At 38.7% G+C, this 23,875-nt stretch overlaps 1 protein-coding gene across 7 annotated transcripts in view; it reads right to left on the minus strand.

Moving 5' to 3' along the window:
- The window catches only part of ATP8A2 (ATPase phospholipid transporting 8A2), a 302,792-nt gene that overhangs the window by 144,350 nt on the left and 134,567 nt on the right, over window positions 1–23,875 (minus strand). For all 7 annotated transcript variants that reach the window (XM_066175899.1, XM_066175896.1, XM_066175897.1 and 4 more), the window contains 2 exons: window positions 4,804–4,987; window positions 652–762 (listed from right to left, as the gene is read on the minus strand). In XM_066175899.1, coding sequence (XP_066031996.1) covers window positions 652–762; window positions 4,804–4,987 — 295 coding nt within the window. The remainder of the gene's footprint in view (window positions 1–651; window positions 763–4,803; window positions 4,988–23,875) is intronic.

Raw genomic sequence — 23,875 nt, forward strand, 5'->3', positions numbered from 1 at the left:
AATGGAATGGTAGTAACAGTATTCAGCCCTCTTTAAAAACCAGTTTCAGTACTTGATATCTTCCAGCAAACTATTTTCATAATACAGTTATGTTTTAATCAGGTTACTTGATTTAATAATTTAATTATTAAATCAAATTACCTGATTGATTTTGTAAATGAATGTCATTTACAAAATTATTTTATCTCTTTCCAAAAAAACAAAGCAAACTAATTTCAGCTCCAGATAATCTATGATCTCTGTAGCTTGGAAGCAACAGCTGTGGTTTTCCATTGTTTATTATTTGCCTATTAAATGCTATTAAATGAACTTTTGATTTAAATTTAGCCCCCAAATTCAAGTTTTTATAAATATAAACACTAATTGAAATGTTTCCATGAATACAATGATGCTTTCAATAAGAGTATTTGCACAGAAGGAATTAACTCTGTCTCTGACATCTCATATCCAATGCTTCACAATACTGAAAACCTTTGGTCTTCCTTCAAAAACATTAAAAGATTCAAGTGAACTGATTCTAGGAGGGAAACTGAATTTTAAATTGTTAAGCATGGAAAAAAATGCTCAATCCATTTGGGTGAGCTTTTCTAGTTACAAGAGATGATTCAAGGAATAAGCACCAATAAGACCCATCCATTTAGTTACTCTTACCTCAATTATATACAAAACCACATTTTTGTAGAAGCAGTACAGTATGCATTTGGTAACTCGATTGTAACTCCAAGCACCATGGACCAACAATAGCTTCTCCAAGTAGGAAAACTGAAAGACAGAAAAGAAATATTTACATATATGAAGAAAATTGGTTGAAAGCAAACACCTGTCCTCAAGGGAAAAAAAAATCCTCAAATCAGCTCTGAAAGCTGTTCAAGTGCAATATTTAAACTTAACAGAAAATACATGCAAAAAACAACTCTTAAAATACTTAAAGCTGCAGTCCTTTTTCTAACAAAACTTCTAAAGGTTTAAATGGCAAAAAGTCTTCAGTTGTTATTATCATCCTGATGGCAAAATAATGTTTGAGGGCTTACAGGGTTCAGCATCTCCTTTCTCTGTGTAAAATGAACAACCTAATAATCAAAACTGTCTTGAGCTGAAATAAAATGCACAAGAGGAGAACAAAAGATGCATTTATGGAAATAGATACTTAACATTTTCTGCCCACAAAATGTATGTGATTGTGTGTTACATGAAATATTGTATAAAGCAGCATTTGCCAAAAAGGGCAAGTAAAAGAATCTTGTATAGCTGCGTACCTTTTAATGCTAGTTTGAACCCCAGGCGAAGCTCAAATTCAGAACTTTTGAAAACGGACTTTTATGGAGCCAGTGCTGTAATCCAGACTGGGAAATGCATAATTTTCTAGTCTTGGCTTTGTTTGTGAACATTTTTATGACCTGCAGCATTCCTCTTTTGCCCAGTTACTCCCAGCTCAAAGCGATGACTGTTTTACTGTTTAGCATATGTGTACCTGAAGGGATCTTGGACACTCAGGTAATTATTTGTTTTGCTTTCTTTTCTACAAAGTGACTCGACAGGAAAATCCTGACATCCTAAATTTAGAATCTAGATCATTTATTTTAACCAAAACTTATTTGAAATTGAAAGCTATAGTAATGAGTTAGGACTGTCATGAGGCAGTTCTGCTCCCATGCTTTCCAGCAATGAAATCAGTGAACCACAAATCCTGTAAGGACAGCCTCTCTCCCATGCATCAGCAACTCAGATTTGTTAGGATATGCCAGCAGAAAAGGAGGGAAAACAAAAGTGAACCAGGCTTCACTGTTCTCTGCTTAACTTGAGCTAGAGCTATAACTGGGACACTCCCAAGGGAGCAGCTGACCTGTTAGACCCCTAATGGCTCAAGTTTATATGCAGAAGAGCTACAACTTTCCTCATCAAAATCACAAACAAAACACCACCAAGGTGATGGGAAACTTGGCCACAATGTCCGTACAAGTCATCCCAAAGCACTTATGGAGAACAGTCAGACACAACCTGAGAACCTCTCTCTGCTGAATCTAACAAGTGACCAACTTAGATGTGGCCTTCTTGAAAGCTCAAGGCAACAGAAAATCCTACCATTAAGTGCTCTTGTCTGTGCTCTCACGAAAACGAGAGGAAGATACTCAGAGCCTAAAGAACACACTGCACCTGCTCACACCAGTAAAGAGTCCCATTAAGACATGGCAAAGAATTAAATTTGCATTGATGCCGATATTATGCAAATGCACAGCTAGTGGCACAGAGCAGTACAGATGGGCTCTACCAAGACACTGTCCGTGTTTGGACACTCCTGTATTTACAGTATTTTGAATCGGCAGGGAACGTTACGACCACCTGGCCAGCCTACCTGTGAAACAGTCTGTGTAAGTTTTTACAGTTGTCTCCACATCCAACCTAGCATAACTTCTTTTATACAGAGATTATCTTCTAGAATCTGTCTTGACTAAAGGATGAGGTGATGGCATATTTGGAGGGGTTTTAAGACAGTGAAAAGGCATCCACAAAACAAGCTAATTTTTCCGAAGAAGAAAACTGAAACAAGAACATTCATTGAAGAAAGAAGCTCCCTTAATTAAGAAAAAGAAACAGTCCCTAGACACCAGATGTTCTCTGAATTAAGATGATAAAGCTATTTACTGAGAAAAAAAAGTTATTAAAGTCTACTACTGTCTCTCTAACTAGTTAGGTCATTTGATTTGGGAATTCTCCAAATAGAGGTCACTGGTGCAATATCATTTCAAGGGAAAAGGATGATTCAAACAGATGCTCCTTGCACCTGTGAAAGCTATTTCAAGTGGAGTCAAACAGAAGTTGGCTTTTTATTTTTGTTTGGTTTATGCTTTGATTCTCCCTGGAATCCCAAATGAGCCTATATAGAGACTCTCTCTTCTCTAAGTGCCTACTTCTGGCAGCGCTGCATTTGAAATAGCATTTGAACATGAGATGTTACATTACAGTGGCCGTCTTAAATTACTCAATAAGAACATACTCTGCCTTCAAGGCATGCACATACAGTAATGTTTTAGTGGGAGTTATATGTCTTTGCTGAAAGAAATACACTCCACGGAGATCAAGTTTTTCTTTTGAACGCTGATTTACTCTTTTTTAAGCACATACTACCACACAGTATTAGTCTCATCTACTAGAGGGATTTTTTTTGTATGTTTTCTAATTTAATCAGTACAAAGTTCTTCTACACAATCACAAAAAATACAGTTCCATGGTGTTTCACTAATTTTTGAATGCTGCAATTCTGTGCTGGTGTCACCAGCTTTTATTTCATATTGAACTAAAAGATTCATCATTATTGTCATTAACTCACTGACTGGAATTTGAACCAAGAGCAACTTCCATGTTCTAACACTAAACTGAAATACAGGGAGTTCTGTTAATGCAAAAGCAACACGTGAACGTGGAATTACTTCTCCAGATTTAATGCTTCTGCGACAGAAAAGAAACTGCATATGTAGGGCCTTCTACGGACAAAACTCTTGCTGCTTATGCTTAGTTACTAAAGCAGAAGTAATAAATTATCTGAGGAAGTCCAAGTAAAGAACATTCCATTAAGTTACACAGCAGAAGCTATATATAATCCACCAAAATTAAAAATGTAAAACTCATTACAAGATACCAGAGACAATGACTATGGCAGTTGCTATACTGGTATACATTTGGAATATGCTACTGTTTATGAGAGAAAAACCTGGTAAAACTGCCTAAAATTCTCAAGATAGATTTTGTGAAAGGTCTTAGTTATTCAAACCTGAAACCAAGTGTACTTCATCAGAGGTCAGAACAGAGCAGCAATACAAGACTGCCACTTTGCTTCTCAGTAGGGTTAACACAATAAACAGTTATCTGTGCATACAGCAGCATTTTCCCTGCCTTTCAAAACCTCACCTGCTTCTGGAAGCTATCAAAAGATGGTAGTATTTCACATCACTTGGTCGAACAGATCTGACTATACCCTGCCAGAAGGGAACATCAGCTGAAACTCTGGTCACTGAGGAGACAAGGGATTGTCTCTGCTTCCTGTCAGCTCAATCTGGTTTTGCCCTGCATCAGTCTGAAATACACAGAGCATCTCAGGTGTAAAAAGTATTCAGAGGACATTCAGCAACTGAAGCATCTTCTTCCTTTCTGATTTTTCTTTCAAAGGCTTGATTCTAAATTGTGGTTTCTTCAGCAAAGCAAACAATAAAGAAGGCTTTTATCTCCTCTTTTTAGCTGAAGTAATCAGTTTTGAATTTGATGAACTAGTTTAGGAGCACCCACCCAAATAATGTTCAAAATAACATAGGTAAAATGAAAATGCTGGCCAGCTCTCTAGAACTGTGATCAATTCTTGGATGCAACATGGGGGGCAGGGGGAAATAAAGATAGAGGAGACACCTCAAATTAAGAACTGCCAAACAGCCAAATTCTCACATCCCTGGTTATAGTACCTGCTCACAGTAAGAGAAGAGTTTGCACCAAGAGAGATCAGTTACTTAAAAGCATATTAACACAAGCGTCACAGAAATTGCTTCCCTCTGATTACTGAAGAACCAAGATATTGTACAGTTAGGAGGAGGAAACGAAAACTTTGAAGAGAAGTGGAGCTTTACTCTGAAGAATACAAAATCATAACAAATATCCAAAATATATCCAAAATATGCTCTAGACAGCTGCCTGGAACAGGAAACAATCAGACATGCTTCTAGCTTGAAGGCTAGGAGAAGCCAATTGAGCAGTACAAGGCTGCAACAGTGCATTTCTCACAAGATGATACGGCAGTTGTTCATTCTTGCATCTGACCTGTGCAATGGCATAATCCGAGCAATTGGTTGCCTGCATGCCCTCATTGCCACTGATCCCCACTCCAACGTGAGCTGTCTGGATCATTCCTACGTCATTGGCACCATCCCCAATGGCAAGTGTTATGGCATTGACGTGTTTCTTGACCATGTCTACTATTTCAGACTTCTGTAGAGGAGATACTCTGAAAAGGAGAGAAAAAGGTGTCAGTTTCTCACATGCTGAGCTATGTGCCTTTCCCAAAAGAACAGCTGTAACCTACATTTAGAAGTAATCAAAGGCAGTTGTTGGGAAGTTCCTTCATTCAACAACTAAGCTTCAGAACCCGTGCCAAACTATTTCAGAAGAAAAAAGTAGCTTTAAAAATAGTTTCACATTTACCTACTTGCTGACAGTTGATGCAAAAGAGACCAAATCTAAATGAAAGGTTTCAAAGCTGTGTTTTCCTTACCCAGCCTCTCCTAAGTGGCATAACACCAGTGATGTTACATTGGGAACATCGAAGTGAGTTTCCCCTTAAACTATGACAGTTTACAGACTAACAGTGCAGGCTTCCCTGCCTCCTGTCATCACCATCCAGAAGGAGAAAGACCATGAATACACCGAGAGACATTTTCAATGGTTTGCAAAAGATACTGCAGGCTTGCTTTATTATTAAACCCGTTCTATTTAACATCTATATCAATGATCTCAATGAGGGGATTGAGTACACCCTAAGTCAGTTTGCAGAGGACACCAGATTGGGTGAGAATATTGATCAGTTGGAGAGCAATGAGGCCCTGCAGAGAGATCTGGACAGGCTGGATTGATGGACCAAGGCCAGTTGTATGAGGTTCAACAAGGTCAAGTGCCAGGTCCTGCACTGGGGTCACAACAACCCCAGGCAGCAGTGCAGGTTGGGGGCAGTGGCTGGAAAGCTGTCTGGCAGAAAAGGACCTGGGAGTTCTGATCAGCAGCACCTGAACATGATCCAGCATGTGCCCAGGTGGCCAAGAAGGCCAATGGCATCCTGGCCTGGATCAGCCATTGTGTGGCCAGCAGGACCAGGGCAGTGACCGTCCCCCTGTACTGGGCACTGGTGAGACCACACCTTGAGTTCCGTTTTGGGTCCCACAATTCAGGAAAAACAATTGAGGTGCTGGAGCATGTCCAGAGAAGGGCAAGAGAGCTAGGGAAGGGTCTGGAGCACAACTGTTATGATGAGCAGCGGGGGGAGCTCTTATTGTTCAACCTGAAGAAAAAGAAGCAACACCTTAATACCCTCTACAACCACCACAAAGTAGACGGTACTGAACGGGGGGTGTCTTGCCCCAGGTAAAAGATGGTAAGAACAAGAAGAAACGGCTTCAAGTTGTGCCAGATTAGACATGAGGAAAAAAATTCAGGGAGAGGGTTGACCAGTATCAAAACAGGCTGCCCAGGGAAGTGGTGGAGTCAAAATTCCCAGAGGTATTTAAAAGTCATGTAGATGCAGCACTGAAGGACATAGTTTACTGGTGGACTTGTCAGTTAGAATTTTCTTGAAGAACTTTTCCAACCTTAAAGATTCTGTTCCTTCCTCCAGCTGACCTCCCCATTTTCCAAGCCATCTTTCCAATCTCAGACTATGCAGGTCAGATCAGAATGCATAAGGCCACTTGCTGATCTCACATGTCTTGTGAGCTGGTGCAACGCTGACCACAGTGATGATGTTACTCAATTCCAACTCAAAAACAAAAGACTGACTCCATAATATCTGAATATCCTTAACAGATTTATTGGCAGTTACTTTAACCTGATTCTTCTCTCATTTTACATCAGTTTCAAGTCAATAAAAATTCACAGAATTCAGAGTTGAACTAGTCTAAACCAGACAGAAGTGGAAAAATACTCAGGACAAGGTTTCTAAATTGGATAAGACATCCAAAATGTCCTTTTGTCATGGGAAAGGTAGATCAGGTTACCAAATCATATGAAGTATTTTGGAAATACCTACATGTAGATTAAATATTTCCATTCTAACCCCATCTGTACAAACAGCCCTAATTCCTTTCACCATCAGTTTTAGTTAAATTTCAAAATTATTTTGTATTTTCTTAAATAAAGCTTTAGACAAAACTTTTCCACATCTCAAGTCAGCCACATACCACTCAAAAAAAAAAAAAAATGTAACTGATATCTAAAAGCTTTACTATTAAAGCAGGGGGAGAATAGGGATCTTGGGAAATAGGGGAGACAGAGGTTTTTTACATGGCCTTTTTTTCAGAATTTACATCCTGTGGGAGCAACTTAAATAGCCATTTAATACACCCATCAGGATCACTGCTGATCAATAAAGAGCAGAGTTATCCTGTTCAGCATTATGCCTTATGGCCTTGGTTTTGTTTAGTAAATACCTAAATTGGTGTTTTATTAGTAAATTATTATTTATTAGAATAACTTGGGGGAAAAGAGACTTGCTAAGCTTAAACTTCACATGTGAACTAAACCACCTGAGAAGTCTAGCAGCTGTCCTGTTCCTAAAAGCCACATACAGGAAAAAGTTGACTAAACCATAAAATTTCCTTAATATGATTGAATAGATCTATTAAGCACTCCACTACCTGGCAGTGAAAATACCACTTGGCACTGTAGAGGCCCAGTTAAATTACCAGCACAAAACCACAACACACCAACCTATGGAGCACAAAAGGTGTCAGTTTTTAAAATTATAAATCAGCTCTGAGTATCATCTACACCAAATTTTAACTTTTCTGTCATAGATGCACATACACACTCCTCCCTCTCCCCCAGTACTCACATAATAAAATACTAAAGCATGGAGCAAGGAGTCAAAGGGACTTCAAGCCATTAAATGGAAATTCTGGAGGGACTTGGGGCCAGCTGTGGAGGATTTGGATTGATAAGTGCACAGACCCCCATTACCAGCCCCAGGGGCACCTCCAGTGCACAGGACCGTATACTTTTGGCAGTCGCCCCCATGCAATTATTTCTTCACAGCAAAGTACTGCACATATCTGCTAACAGCCTTCTCAGACATACACTTCTCCTGGAATTTCAACTTACATTGAATTACTTTTCAGTTACACAGCAATAGAAATATCTAAGAAGTGCCCTGTTTTCATATATGCTTAAAAGAGCAGGGGAAGAAAAAGACAAAATGTGAACAGCACCTCTGACTCTGTAGTTTAAACTAGCAGCTAGTCTACAGACACTTCAGACATGACCAGAATGTGGCAGAGATGCTCAAGCTTGTTCTAGTGCACTTTATCTGGGACATGTCAAGCAAGCTAATGCAGCCTGTGTTCGCTTCTGTGCCTACAGTGTAGGTGTGGTTTCAGATTTTAAGTCAACTTTACCATTAGCGATCCATTATTTGGCAAGTCAAGGACATGTCTCTATAAAAATCTATTTATCAGCCACATAATGTACACAGATTATGCTTTTACTGTCTTGACCAAATGAAGTTAATTATATCCACAGTTACATAGCACCCAGTGAATGTTTAACATGCCTATATGCTTAGTAAGGCTAAACAAACTAACAGAAATGTTTCATGTGCATTTTAAATACCACAAATATTTATGGACTTGGTTTAAGAAGATTAAATCCAAGACAAGATTTCAGCACAAAGTGTAACTTGATTGTAGTTGTTTCTCCTACAATTGTGCAGCTCCATAACAAGCATCCTCTTCGACACTTCAACAGCAAGTACAGCCTGCAACTCCAGAGAATACATTTCGTTGCTGCACAACATTAGCTACAAAAGCTGCAAATTGAGATGATTACTGATTTCCTGAGGGGTTTTACACCTCTCCTCTCCCAACTCACTAACTCAGCCTCCTTATAATCTGTTTGGCACCAACACACTGCATTAGGTGACATTAATCCCCTTAGCCAGATGATCAGAGCTGTAGCACAATTCTGCACCTTTGATAAGCTGTCTACAGGAAGAACTGAAGATTATAGCACAGGATACTATTAAACTGCAGCTCCCCCAGGTATAGCCAAGTTCACAAAGATTATGGACAAATGCACAAGTTCAAAGTAAAAAGCACAAGGAAAGAACTAACTTCTTTGTAAAAAAATCTGCAGTGACAGAATTGGTACATATCATTAGATGGAAGATCCCTGGCTTTCACTGCAGAGCTCAGTGCAACAGTATCAGGATGTAAGCCTTGCCTGGATATACACCCAAATAAGAATTAAGATATGAATAAAGCATCAGGTGCATCAAAATCTTCAGCTTATTCTTGTATTCATTTCCCAGTCAGACAACAGTGCTTCTTCTAAAGGTTCTTTGAGTGCCACTCAAGAGTTCACTAAAACATTTTCCTTTATATAGAAGTTATTTTTATTGCCTCTGCTCAAAAATGTCTTTGACAACAGGTTGATTTTCTCCTTTACACATACTTGAGGAAAAAAAGAAGTCAGGTTTCAAGTACCACAACTATAGCAATACCTACAAGCAGATAAGATTAAGTCTTCAGATTCTTGCTCGAACTCTTTCCCTGACAATCTGAATTTAGCCTACACAGGCTACAAGAGACCCTGGGGTCAAGAATTCACCTTTATAAAGTGCCTATCATCTGGCTGTGCAATATAAAGTGTCCCTGGATGATGGCAGGGATACATGAAGTTAAGTGTCAGTCATGCCCTAGAGTGGCTCCTTGCCCACCTCTGGGACTTCCTTCTAGTAGCCTTGGCCTTGAGAAAATAAAAGCTAATATGGAAAACAGAAGGTTCTTGTCAGTTTCAAACCTGATTAGTCTTTATCAGCACCTTTAACAGCTTAATACAGAAAGGCCTTTTCATCCTGAAGAAGATGCTTCCTTCACTTTGCTTCCTCTGTAATGGGATGGGCAGAAGCAAGAGAGGGCACAAAGAACCACAACCTTGTGAAGAAGCTGGGAGAGAAATGCAGCCCAGAGCCAGGGATTCTCAGAAAGATACAGACCTAATTATCCTTAGGTTACTTAAATTCATAAGGAAACAGTGGAAGGAAACAGGGAGTGAGTAGTTTTCAGGTAACAACATACTGTATTGTTATATCAGGAAACACTTTAAGGTCCCTCCTGAACTTTGAGCGGGCTCATGAAAAAATTATACACGGCACAGCACAGAGCAGTAACACAGATGGTTTCCAACGAGGATGTCAGTGGCTTCCCGCTGACTTCTGTAGATCAGGTCCCAATGGCTTTAAACATTTAGTTTGCATTTGCTTCTTTAGGCTGAATACACTTTTACAAGCAAAATTCTTATGTGATATGTTTTGTTTGTTTAGAAAAGTTCTACTTGTATGATCTTGTCTTAGGTGCAAGGAGCAGGGAGCTGGACTTATGGCTCCCTTCAAACTTGAGATATTCTACAATTCCACTCAGCATTTCACTGGGAAATGTTCAGGCTTACTTTATTTTGTTAAGAGAATTTAAGCAAGATGAAAAATCTTTCAGTTCTAATTTTTTCATCAGGAATACTTTATGGGACAACCAGAGCAATTAACAAATTCTGTCATAATTTCGTGAAAAGTTTCACCAAAAAAAACAGACAAAAAACAACCAACAAAAAAACCCCAAAAAACTGCAAAAAAAACCCCAAAACAAAACAAAAAAAAAAACAAAACAAAACAACAAAAAAACCCCAAACCAACAGTAAAGTGATGATATTTTAAAATAAGTATCAAAACGTTTTACTTAGAAACTCATTTTGGTACCCAAGTTTTTTAAAACTTCAAAAGTAGAAAACATGAAACCATGAATTTTAACCAAGCAAAGCAATGGAACAGAACTTTAACTTAATTTTTAATATACTTCAACTGATTTAAAACAATCAATTTCTTTACTGCACACTTTTTGCAATCTACAAACGCTGTCCCTCTTATTCCCAGAGTCCATCTAATTTATCAAGATGGATGCAGTCACAAATACAACAGGAAGGACACAATCAACACAAGGATCACTGTGTCACACCAGTCAGCTACCTCCCATAAGATCTTGTCAATAGGAAGTGATAAACAGTTTTCCTAATTGTGTCCCTATGCATACCTGCATTTATTGCAGTTACAGATATATGACAGCAACTGATGGCAACTGTAAATAATAATTCTCACCTTTTAAAGGCCTTTAAACTACAGCTGCACCACTGCAGATGCTCCAAAATATACAGACATAGGCCCAGATGGGAAGTAAGAATGCAGTATATCAGTAAATAAATAGTTTTATTTATGGCATTCAGGTCTAAAGGACCAAATAAAGACAGAATTCTGCTACAGAACTAGCAAATGAGACTACCAATTGCTTATAAAAAGATACATGATTAATAAAAATAAAGTAAGTAAATCCTACTGGAGTCCTTTTGTTCATAAGATATATATAGAGAGAAAAAGATTAGGTAATTTTTAAGGGATCAATTTATGTCCAGACCATCTTACAAAGCCATGAAGAGAAGCAGTCCCACAAGCTCTTCCATATCTACACCAGGCACAGTTTGTTACCAATTGTCAGCCATCTCCTGTGTTCTGCCACGTGTTGGGTTTTCTGGGGATTTTTTTGGGAGGGGTCCCTTTCACAAAAACATGGAGACTAGAGCATTTCTGTTGAAGATTGCATACTTTCCACACTCCCAATTTGATACAAAATACTCTGAAGACACTCTTACCCATGCTTTTAAATTTTTAATGTTCATTTGTGAGAAGAGGAAGGCAAGGAAGGAAGCTGTTTCGAGTGTTACCTTTTTCTGTTTCCATGCCATAACAGGCATTAACACAAAGACATTAATGTCTTTAACATGAAACATGAAATTGATATCCTACTTCCTTGAAATGCCTTATTAATGCAACACAAAAGGCCCTTAAGAGTTTACCTTTATTGCAGTGAACATGATTTTACCCTGTTCTATCATAAAATACACTAGTACTTCAAAAAAGCCTGGTGACCTCATCTGCAGAAAAGGCAGATGAGGGAGAGCCCAGAAAGCTGAGAGCTAAGAATAACATTGTCATAAGTGCATGCATTGGTTCCCAGAAAAAAAAAAAAAAAAAAAAAAAAAAAAAAAAAAAAAAAAAAAAAAAAAAAGAGATAAATTAACACAACACTAAAAGTAATGTTCAGAAAAGAATGAGAATTACCATGACATTATATTTAGCAGTTCTTCATTACACAGTTGATTTCACCTGAAACACACCAGCCTGCAGTTTTCAAACATGTGTCATCCAAACAAGGGTTGGGCTGGAACTGCAGTCATGATGCCATGAGATATCTTGGATAGTCTTGTAATAATACAGTAACCCACAGAAGAAAAGCAAACAAAAGCACACAACATGTTGACTCAAAATGCGCCTTGCATTGAATGCTTTACATATAGTAATTTCTCTAAACTTCCTTTCCTTGCTGACAATTTTCATAGGTACAATATGTACATTTTTGGAGTTAACACTGAATGAACTGATGGGATAACTTAATGTTCAGAAAAAGCGCCAAAGGAATTCATCCAACTACATATAAGTGTCTTCAATGGAGACATCTCTATCTGCACTAATCACGCCACACTCCTTTTCCAGTCAGAGAGAAACAGGCACTTCTACAGCACAATTCATCTGGCTTTAGACATGTAATTTTAAAGTTGTAGTTCACCTCCTTTTAAAATGGCCATTTTCTCTCAATCAAGGTAAAGGGAGCTGAAGGTAATTGGTTCACATGAAAAAGTCATAAAATTTCACAGGATGAAGACCTTATTTTACGTTACTGCAGTGCTAAATACCTTTAAATTAATCAAGTGCACAGGGTTTTGCTCTCCTGTTTTCTGGTAAGGTAGAATGCCAGCCTCCTCCTGACACGGCCATCTGATGCTGAACTGACTGACACACCTTCCCTTCTTCTAAAATCCTCACTTCTTGAATCTGCTTCTGGCTCTTGCTAATACTTTTCTATAGCCCCATCTGTTTTGAACAGACAACCAGAAGCCCTACCAAACCTCTACTGGCTTCTGTGAGAACAACCTCAGCTTCATCATCCTTTGTCATTTCATTTGCAGTCTCACTTCTCCATACTTAATTTTTTTCCTGAGCAGACAGTCCTTCAAACTGCTTCATTCATCCAAATTTATCAGACTGGTTGAAGTATTTTTTCAGTTTTAAAGAGTTTTACATCCTGTTTCACCTATCATCAGGAGCGTCATTTCATCTTATAATAAATGCAAAATTCTTCCTTCAGTTTTTCAGTCTCACTGATGTGCCACACACTTGACTTTCTGAGCAACATATATTACCTCTAAATTTCAGGTTATCTAGAACAGGATATTTTTAATGCCTAGCAGGGCTCTAAGTCAAAACACATGCACACTTCTACATACATGCTCACAGGACATGGGGCAGTTTTCAAATTTAATGGTTACCCAAGCAGTTCCTTCTGCACCACTTTAAATAGATTAGATATGCCTTCTTAATATAAAGCTTTCTTTGTAGTTACAAAGGCCCTGAATTATACAGTCTTCTGAACAGGAAGAACACAAATTTATTTAGTATCTTTTTACCACGAAAAAGAAAAAAAAAGTTTTTGCTAATTATACAGGGGTTTTTTAAACATATGTATCACTGGAGAATTTCTCACTTGTATTTTGTATTTCAATATCTCATTTGCCTCTCGCAGTTGCCACTGAAATGATCTTCAGAGGGCAAGGGCTGGGAAATAATCTCTTTATAAGGTGGATTTGAGGTATTAAACAGTGCAATATAAACACATTGTTCCAGGGAACACAGGGTTAAGTTTCAAGTCAGCATCTTCTTCCTCTTTGATATCCCTCCCTGCATGTTTCTGTCTTGATTGCCCTTCCCCCAGTCTGCTTTATGGGGCAAAGATTAAATACTGAAAACCTAGTCTGGAAAACAAATTATTTGGAAAGTGATGACTTGGCATAAACAGAGTGTTGAATGAAAGACTGTTTTGCATTTTTCACTATAATGGTCACTAGTGGCAACAGCTATATGTTTTTAAAATGAAACTAATATATCAAATTAATTTTGAGCTTCCTTTACCCCAAGCTGATTAAGGCACATTCATTTCCATGCTAATCAGCCCTAGCAGTTCTCATGCAACACAGAAACCAGTCTTTTTCTAATGAGAGAGCAAAAAATATTCAGTCAGCAAAACATACAGATTAGTCCTTTTATAACCTTGAGGACACGCACACAGAGCCAGCAGCTGTGTATCTCACGTAGCAGAACTGTTTACAAAATTTTGCAACACATGATGAAATTAAGTGATGATTGACACTGTGTCAATTAATAGGCACATCAGCCAATTTAGTGAGCCTCTGCCCTGTGGTGAAGCCAAAAGATCAATTGGAAGAGCCAGAGTGAGCACCCACCTCTAGAAACAGAGCAGCAATACTGTGAAAGCATCAGTCACACCACATACATGGCCATCATGGAATCACAGAATCATTAAAGTTCAAAAAGACATCCAAAATCATCAAGTCCTACCATTAGCCCAGCATTGCCAAGCCCAGTACCAAGCCATGTCCCTAAGCACCACATCTACACATCTTCTAAATAGCTCCAGGGATAGCAACTCAACCACTTCCCTGGGCAGCCTGTTCCAATGCCTCACCACACTTTCAGTGAATTTTTTTTCCCTCCCCTAATATCCAATCTAAACCTCACCTGTGCAACTTGCAGCCACTTTCTCTTGTCCTGTCACTGACAACTGTGAGAAGAGACGGAGCTGCATCTCCTAGTAACCTCCTTTCAGGAGCCTGATGGGTGCTCTGCTCCTCCACTTAACTACAGCTAAAAAATACAAAATAAAGCAGTTTTGGACACCATTACTGTTGTAAACTACTGCTGCTTTCAGGATCATATACCTAAGAAACAAACCCCAAACACTGACATGGAAGGAAGATGAAGGGATCTGTAGCTAGTAGATTTGAGAGAGTTTGCTATTTCAGCAGCACTACAAGCACTGAGTTTTTTCTTCCTTGGAATTCTAGTAACTCATGCTGCATGGTTTTTCTCCCTCTCTGTGAAATGTTTCCTGGAATTTAAAATAAAAACGCATATACATGATCAACTTGCAACTACATGTTATAGTTCAAAAGCCTAGCATCTCTTAAAAACATGCTACTGGAACAGACAACAAGACAGACACAATCTGGAGCAGGGCATCTTACCCAGTATTTATCATCACAGGGCTGCAATCATGTAGAGGACTCACTATCCAAAGTGAGAGTGCCACATCCATAAAAATGAGAGCCTTTCAATTTCAAAACTATCAGTATACCTGAAAAATCAGGGTTTTCACATATCAGGGAAGAGAGGTGAGGCCCCAAATTTTCCATTACAACACCACCAAAGTCCAAGTTATTTCCCAGCCTTCCCTTAAGTTCAGTCTCAGTTTTGAACAAAATGCCTGCAAAGTCCCCTAGATATTAAAAATAAAAAAAAAAAAAAAAATTAAAAAAAAAAAAAAAAAAAAAAAAAAAAAAAAAAAAACTGAGCTTCTGTTTTCCACAAACTCTCCAGAGCTAGGAAAGTAGAGCACCATGGTGTTCCTACTAAGATTTAAAAAAAAAAAAAATTGGATCACTTTTATATAGTAAAGCCATTGACAACTGAACGTCTGACTGGATTGGCTCACTCTTGGTCAACTATTATTGAATCTGTGCTCTGTCTAAAGCCAGTTTAGGTATTAACTTAGAGCAGAACATTCACAGCATTCTAACTACTCTCAAACACAGGCTGAAAGAAAGGAACTTGACATTAACCTCTAACCTCAGACTCAATTCAAGCAAGACTGTGTTAGAATATTACTCCTTTACTTTTCCTCCTTCCACTCCTCACTAATTTCTTAGCAAGGTCAGTTATTCACTAGGCCCATGATTTAATGATAGCATTACAATACAGCATCCAGGGCAAGGGGATGATTTTGTAGGCTTCGTCCACAACCTAGACTCTAAGTTAAGATGACCAAATTTACACCAAAAAGACACAGTAATAACATCTCCGCACATGGCCAGTCACTAACAGTTACCTTCTAGGGCAATCTGTAACCCTCAAACACATGGTTCAATATACACACATATTTAAGACACAGAAGTGTCCCGTTGTTTGTGAAAACAACACTGAAAATTAGCAGCTGCCTCTGTAAAAGCAAAACAGAAGAACAGACGGCAGAGTGAACACAACACATATTTGTTCCCCTGCACCCTTGACTGCCAAGCACCTTCCAAGGATGAGGACCCTTGCAGAGAAAAGATGTGAAACTGAAGTCACGCATCACAGGCTGTCACACGAGGCATAAGCACACCACTTGCTGCAATAGTGTGGGCAACCGCTGGGCAAGAGAAGGCCAACCTAGTCCAGTCTCCCCTCTGCCACACTGCCTGAGCAGACTGTCCCCAGAAGCTTGGGCAGGCATTTTGGTGCAGTCAGGGAGTACTTCAACAGCCCGGGATGAACACACACAGTCCAGTGTCAGTACTTGCTCCTTACAGCTCTTATTAACAGTGTATATATACACAGCCTGAAATGCTTAACACACAAGGAAAAGCCTCACAAAATTCAATTCCCTCTTCTTTTCCCAAACTTGTGTTAACTTCAGAATTATTTCTCCTGAAAGCTCCAAGCTGTCTACCTTGCTGTTACTGAAAGGGATCTTCAAGAGTTTTGACAAAAAAAAAAAGCATCAAAGAAATTTGATTTCCTGATTGTGTCTCAACTCTGAGAACTGCTTTTCTTTTCCACATATGGCTTTTAGTTTCTCATCCATATTCCTAACCACAGGATCATTCATATCAGTACAGACAGAGCTTAATACAGGACTGCACTCCGTGGAGTACAGACAGTTAAAAAAAGCACAAATATTTTGTTTAATATAACAAACTAGGCCAATGATTTTGCTTCCTGAGTAAGGTTAAGAATACAGAACTAGGGGCCAGATCTTCAGAATGTCAAACATTTTCATTTTTACAGAAAGGACACAAAACACTGTAGTTCCAGTTTGGTGACATACATGTCCACCTATCACAGGACATGCTTAAAGAGTACTAAGTTGCCAAGAGGAATCATGCCTTCCACCACTCTTTTTACTTAGGGGAATAAAGATGAACACAGGAATAACTACACATAGGGAGCTTTGAAACAGCACAGAGAAAATAGGTGCATTTATGTAAACTTTCTCCTGAAAGCTGGCAGAAGGAGATTGCCTAAAGGACCTTCTTCCCTGGATAGAAAACCAGCTTTGAAACATTTCAGCCGGCATTATAATGAGCCCTTTCCTATTACTTTGTGGTCTTTTAAGGTGAACTGTTGGGCAACTGATAGGCAGTGTGAAGTACCAGCGCACTACTGGGGCCAGAGGAGAGCACATTTCTTCCATATACACTTCTTTACTTCTTCTCTTAGAAGAGAGTTGCTCTTCCACTGCTACAATGATTTTTAAACACTGGCCTTCTTCAGACCATTAGTGTCACAGCAATACTGAATTTGACCACATCCAAGTCACAAGCATCAATGGAATTTGAAGCATCAGACAGAGCTACCTTATTATTTATTGCTAATGTAACACCTAGGTCACCCATAGCCTCAGCTACAACTCAAAGATCTAAATAAGCCTCACATGAAACATCTCCTTAAAAAGATACCATAAAAATTGAGACAAAAAATGAATTGCTTGAAGTTGAACTGTACTCGCTGACGCTTTTCATGACTTAAGCAAGATTAGAGGCAAAAAACCTGGGAGGAAAAATGATGAGTTGCCCATGCTGAAAAACTCATGGGCTCTAAAGGAAACAGAAAAGCAGCTTTTGTGAGTTAGATAGGATACTCTCCATGTGTACCAGAGCATATCAGTACAGCAAAGCTGATGCTTTCTTTTTTAAATCCAGCCATGAAAAGCAGGTCAGCTTACAGGAAGTTCTGCCTAGAGAACAGCTTTGAGCCTACGCATGTACACCTGACTTAATGATACAGCTTTTGTAGCAGCATGCAGTCAACGGTCAATTCACACAGTACATTTTGGTTTATCTTTTAGTTAAAAGCTAATATTTGGAAGCCTAAGTTCACTAAAATCTCTTTAGGATATACCAGAAGTCGATAAGGTTATATGTTTGATGTAACGGCAAAATTCAGGTAACAGCAATTCATTTTCAAATACAACACACTGAAAAAAAATCCTATAGCCAAACAGGTATTGAGGTAAAAAATGAGCCCCTCGTTCAAATATGACCTGGCAACTAGAAAGCAAGATCTCAAGACACTGCAGAAGGGGAACGCACGTGTAATGTGAAAAGTACTCAAATTCAACAGACTCCATAGACATATAATGAATGCCTTCTACAAGCTGGTCTACACTGCAGGATACAAGGTATGTACATAGTACCTCTAAACAAACTGTGCCTGAGAGCCTGGGGGGTAGAGGGGGACGGATGGGGGCCATACACAAAAGGCTGGTCTCCAGCCTCCTAAAATCAGATGTGCCAATTGTTTTGCTAATGACAACTGCATATGTGAATCCACTGCAAGTTCACACATCACAGCCAAAAATGCTTGGATGTCTTGCTGCGCTACCAGCACACACCTTCAGGGCACCTTTTATTAAACTAAGATTTAAAAAGTGATTACACTTCGTACACATTTATACAATTCCCTACACCCCATTTCTCCAAACAGGGTCAGAGTAGCCTTGCCAGGAGTTTGCTGGCTGTGATGCTCAAGGTATAATCAAAACCACAAAACCCCAGGAGGTCACAGCTACTCTAACCTAACATGAAAGTGTTCAAAACACTGATTTCATGAAGATGGAGAGAGATTATATAAGCAACTCTCCCATGAGTATAATGGAAAACCATAAAGATCGCAAACTACTAATTACCTTTAAACTCATATTCGACCATGACTTAAAAATAAAAGTTAGCAATTTGGATTCAAAAACCTGTAAAAACACATTGAATGCCAAAAAAAGTAAATTCCAAAATTTTCTGAACGTAAAAAATAATTTACATAGGACAGAAAAAAAATGCTTATTCTCAACATACATTTGGGTATAAAAGTATTGTAGACGCCCTGCCATTTAATGTTTAGGAGTCCAGATGTTATTCATGTTCACCTTGTTCAGTGAAAATAACACCCCAAACACAAACCAACATGTTGCTGAAGGGCAGAGCAAATAGCCTGAGGACCCAACAGTTTTAACATACTAGAGACATAACTAATACATCATACTTCATACAGAATAAAGTTCAAAGGAATGACAAACATTCTGTGTCAGTGGCAATGGTCAGAGGTACCATGATGTTCCATCCTGCCCATGACCATCAGCAACCCAGATGCTGACAAAACAGATACCCTCAGAGGGTCAGAAGATGAAGCTGAACTGGATTACAGGAAATCGAAGGGCTTTTACTGAAAGAAACCTTCAGAAAAATCAGGAACTGGACTAACAAGCCTCACAGAGTTCAGACAGAGAAGGACTAAGCTCCACATCTTGGAAAAGAATAACCCCATGTATTAATGCAGCCTTGGAAATGGTCAACCCATAATCTGGTCATGGTGGGCACTGGGTTTTGTGTGAGCCAGAAAAACACCTTTAGTGTCATCAAGGCACACCATACACTAGGAAGTGAACCAGGACACAAACGTGACCAGGATAGAGAAACAAGTTATTATCAGTCTTCTCCTCGGCACAGGTGAGGTAACATCTATAGTACTGTAAAGAGCCCAGCAGAGAATTACTTACATGGTCTAGGGTCTAAAATACGTAACATGTAAGAGAAGGTTGTGTCACCTGGGCTGGTGCAGGTAAGGGGCATTTTAACAACAACTCTGTACTACTGAATAACACAGTTACCTGAGGAGTCCCTGTCACATCAAACAATGAAACATGGGCCAATGGCCACAGTTTGAAAACACCCAGACCTACACCTGAAATCTCAGTTTAGTGACAATAGAGGGTCTTCCCTACTAAAAGACTGAAACAGTCCCTGAAGAGGATTCCCATGTGATTCTGTCACACAGCGAGGCCTGGGTGTCTAGCACACATGCTGCTTTGTGTGCTGAAGGTCTCCAATGAGACACAGCATAACTGGGCACTGCAGTAGAGAAGTGATCTCATCTCCTTCCCCTGCACACAGTCATCATCCCATGTTATTGGAGCATCTTCCCCAGGTAAACAGTCTTCTCCTTCCAGCCTTGCCTTTTCCTCACCTATCAGCACCATCCCATCACTCCCTTTCTCTTGCCTGAATAAGACACTGGTATTGAAGTCATATAAATAACTTTGTGCATAATTTCTTTAAATTGAAATTTTTATATTTTAGCAGTGGATACATTAGGCTTGGCAACTTTAAAGTTAACAGCTCTTTGAGTAGACACTATAAAATTTCTTGGTTATTTTTATGCCATAGACTTTTCAGCTTAAAAAACTCCTAAACATCTGGCATAAAAGCCAATTCATCAGAAGAAATAAACATATCTCTTGAGAAAGCTAGACAGCCAGTGTAGACTCAACAGAAACTGCTCTGATCCAGAAAAAAGTTCCACATGGTAAAGATTGTTTCCAAGATAGTCAGTTCTCAAGCATTTACATTTTCAGCACTCTCCAAATTACTATTTCCAAACTGAGCAAAAAATTAACATCTTCATCTCATTAGTTCATAACACCTGATCATAACCTACTTCTCAAAGAAAGACCTTGTAGTAACAGACATTTCTAGTTTCTTTCCATTATTTTTGCTAGATAAAGGAAAATGAGTACTAGATCTAATTCTTGCAGTTTAAGAAAACTGAGCATGAATAAGTAGAATTGAAAATTGACTGTTAGCCTTGTTTTTCTACTAAACTTAAACATATATATTTGAGTTGGAATCTTCCTAAATGCAATGTCACATATATTCACAAGTAAGGCCCACCAAAAGACAGAGGGTTCAAGAAGAACAAAACCTTTTTTAATTACATTGGGCCATAATCATCATAGACAATGCTAACTTTTACAGTAAGATTTCCCAGCCTTTTATATCTCAGACACACTTTTATTCATTTCTATCCCTTCCTGTGCTTCACTACTTATCTGTGACATTTATAAAACAGCATTAAGTAAGACACTAGAAGAGGCACAGATGCATTTTAAGTGGCTCTTTACTCAATTTAGCAGCTGACAGTAATCACTACAAACCCAGTCAAAAAACTAATCCTTCATGGAATTTAATGAGGCTTGAAAAAGGACCAGATGATTAGTCAGTCCTCTGTAGAACTGGGTTTTCCCAATAAGTTCATGCGAAAAAGTTTCCAAGGGAAGTTACATCCATATCATGCACAAATTATGAAAATTCAGCATTACCAACTGTCTTAGCATTATTATTCCCAGTAGATTGCATGGCAGGAGATAAAGAAGTCAACTCAGTTGTGCATGCTAATCAATGAATGAAGCAAACCATCACAGGAGCAACTGAGAGTCCTTTCTCCATCTGTAGCATTCACACAGTTGCTGAAGACTAAAGGAATTGAAAATCCAAAAAGAGGAGGGAGAAGAGGGACCCTTTCATGACGACGTGGCCCAAGATGGAGTAATTGCTAGTACAAACAGGCTTGCTTTCAAATATTTGTGGGTCAGAAGCAACAGCACAGCTCAAAGCAGCAGCAGTCACACTGTTTACTCTCCTTTTGACATAAAAGCCTTTTCCTCTGTGAACAGCTCTTAATGCAGAAATTTCTAAATCTATGCTAATGCCCAACAGAGCAATAACTTCCTTTGATTGATTCAACAGTACTGAAAGTACCACGAAAAAAGATCAAACCAAGTATTATAAAAACAACCCATGTCCTCAATATGGTATGTGTCAGCATGAAAGCTGAAAGGAGCTGAACAAGTCAGCTACTAATGTCTTGCATGGTTCTGAAAGTGACAGTGCTCTTAAGTGCTTGCAGATAAAAGCGTTTTTCTCAAGTTGTGACATCAATTTATAGAGCTCTGTAATATAATGAAAGTTCTTTGATTTGACTTGATTTATGAAGCAAAAGCACTTCTGGTGTCTTCAGAAAAAGCATAGGAGTTTACAATAAACACAAGATAATTAACTAATTTTGCAGCCAGTTACTTTCCTGAGATCATAATTAGAGAAAACAAACGTGATCTCGCACTTCCCTTTTTATGCTACTTAATATTTCTTCTTCTTTCTTCCATTTCACTGACTCACCTTTCTTTCAACATCCTTTCACTGGAGAGATTCCAGTGACAAACTTCTGTGGCATTACTTTAGGGAAGACATTTTCAACTTTACACCACCAGTCCCAATACTCTTTCTATCCAGCTGCTGTAGGATTCACAGAAGAACACTGAGACACACACACACAGAAATAAACCTGAATCAGCGGTGCATGACTCTTTCAGGTCTGCCGGAAGTAGTACAAAATCTGGCTGAAATGTGTTATGTTCTACCCTTCCAGGGCTCAGCACAATGTCTTTTTTTTTTTTTTTTTTCTTCCCTGATGCATACTTTCTAATTGGAAGTTATTTAACTACTAGGAAAACAAATCTCTGGCTATATTTAACTGACCATGTCCCAGATGAACAAAACACAAAAGGATAAATGAATTGTTTCTTTAGGTACAGACAGATGACTAAATCCACCTCAGGGGAAAGCCATAAAGCTAGAGGAGAGGAAGAAATTTTTCTCTCTGGATAACTGGTATACACAACAACAGGAACAGGATTCAGAAATCAGGATCCACTGTTCTGTCTTCTTCAAGTGGCACAATGTGAGATGAGTAGCATACCTTACCTAGACCTGATTTCAGGCAGGCAGGCAGGCAGGCAGAGGGGAAACATTGTGGTTTTAAACTCCCGCAGTCTGAAGAGGACGCTTAGCTTAAGCCTGCCTCATGTGGTGCCTTCAGCATACACACCAAAGCCATTCCTTAAAAGCATTTACACATATGGAGGCCTACTTCACGCATCTCAGACAAATTCAGGCGTAACAGCCACTCATTAATCTCAGTCCTGGTCTCACCTTGGAGGTGACCAGCTAGAAGCCATATGTTTACAGGCCTTCAGCACTTCACTTGTTATGCAGGCTTTGGAATGAATCATATTTCTGGATCTGGGAATCTCAGCTCCATGTAAGGAAATTGCTCACCTAGGTCCATAAAGGCAACAATTTTAAAAACGACAAAACTCTCCATTACACAAATGCATAAATCCACTATGTGTCCTACTTTTCAGTGGTAGCCCTCTTCTCTCAATCAGATAAAATGAACTAGAAGTTTAAAAAAAAAATAAAATAAAATAAAAAAAGAAAAACCAAAACCCAAAATGAAGCAAACAAGCAAAAAAAGAAAGGCAGACAGGGAAGAACAAAAATATTAAAGTTCTTTTAAACAAGGACCCTCTGAAAAAGTCAACTAAAAGTCAATATACTGAAGTCGTATTTACTGGGAAGGAAGAGGGGGAAGAAAAACAGAGTATGATTATTCTTAACCTCTTCAAATGCAAGAACTTGATGGCATCCAACGAAATTACCAAGGAAATTTAAAAGGAAAATACTTCCTCTGCAGAGTACATAACACCTTCTGTCCAGGGTGAGATTACAGACTAATCTCTAATTGAGATTAGAGTTTAAACACATTCAGAGAAAAAGATTTAAAATTTATGAATGAGAAAAGATCAATGAAGGATTGTGAAAACAAAATGCAGATACAGCTGCTGGCAACAGAGGTTTCATTCAGTAATTATACACACATTCCCAAGGCAGTCACTACTGGTCACTGTTTAAAAACAAAAACTGGATTACACTGGGTCTGGTCCAACACTGACATTCACATAGGAAAGCAGGCTTAAGATCATTAGCTGACAGCTACAGCAAATATAAGTTTCTACATGGATTTACTACTAGTTAAAGAACAGTCATACTGCAATGTCATCCATAAAGTTTGGAGATAGCCCACTAAAAACCTCTTGGAAGATAAAAGCTCACCTTCTACTTCTAGAACTGCAATGAACTGGATAGCAATTTGTGCAGTGAATTGCAGAACTGCAGAGGCAGAAAAAAATCAGTTACCACTGACAGCATATAGCAACTTAAAAAAAAAATATAGAATATCTTAAAC

Source organism: Chamaea fasciata, unplaced genomic scaffold (genome assembly GCF_029207755.1).
Source record: "Chamaea fasciata isolate MVZ Bird 193981 ecotype frontalis unplaced genomic scaffold, bChaFas1.0.hap1 SCAF_2, whole genome shotgun sequence".
Taxonomy (NCBI): Eukaryota; Metazoa; Chordata; class Aves; order Passeriformes; family Sylviidae; genus Chamaea; species Chamaea fasciata.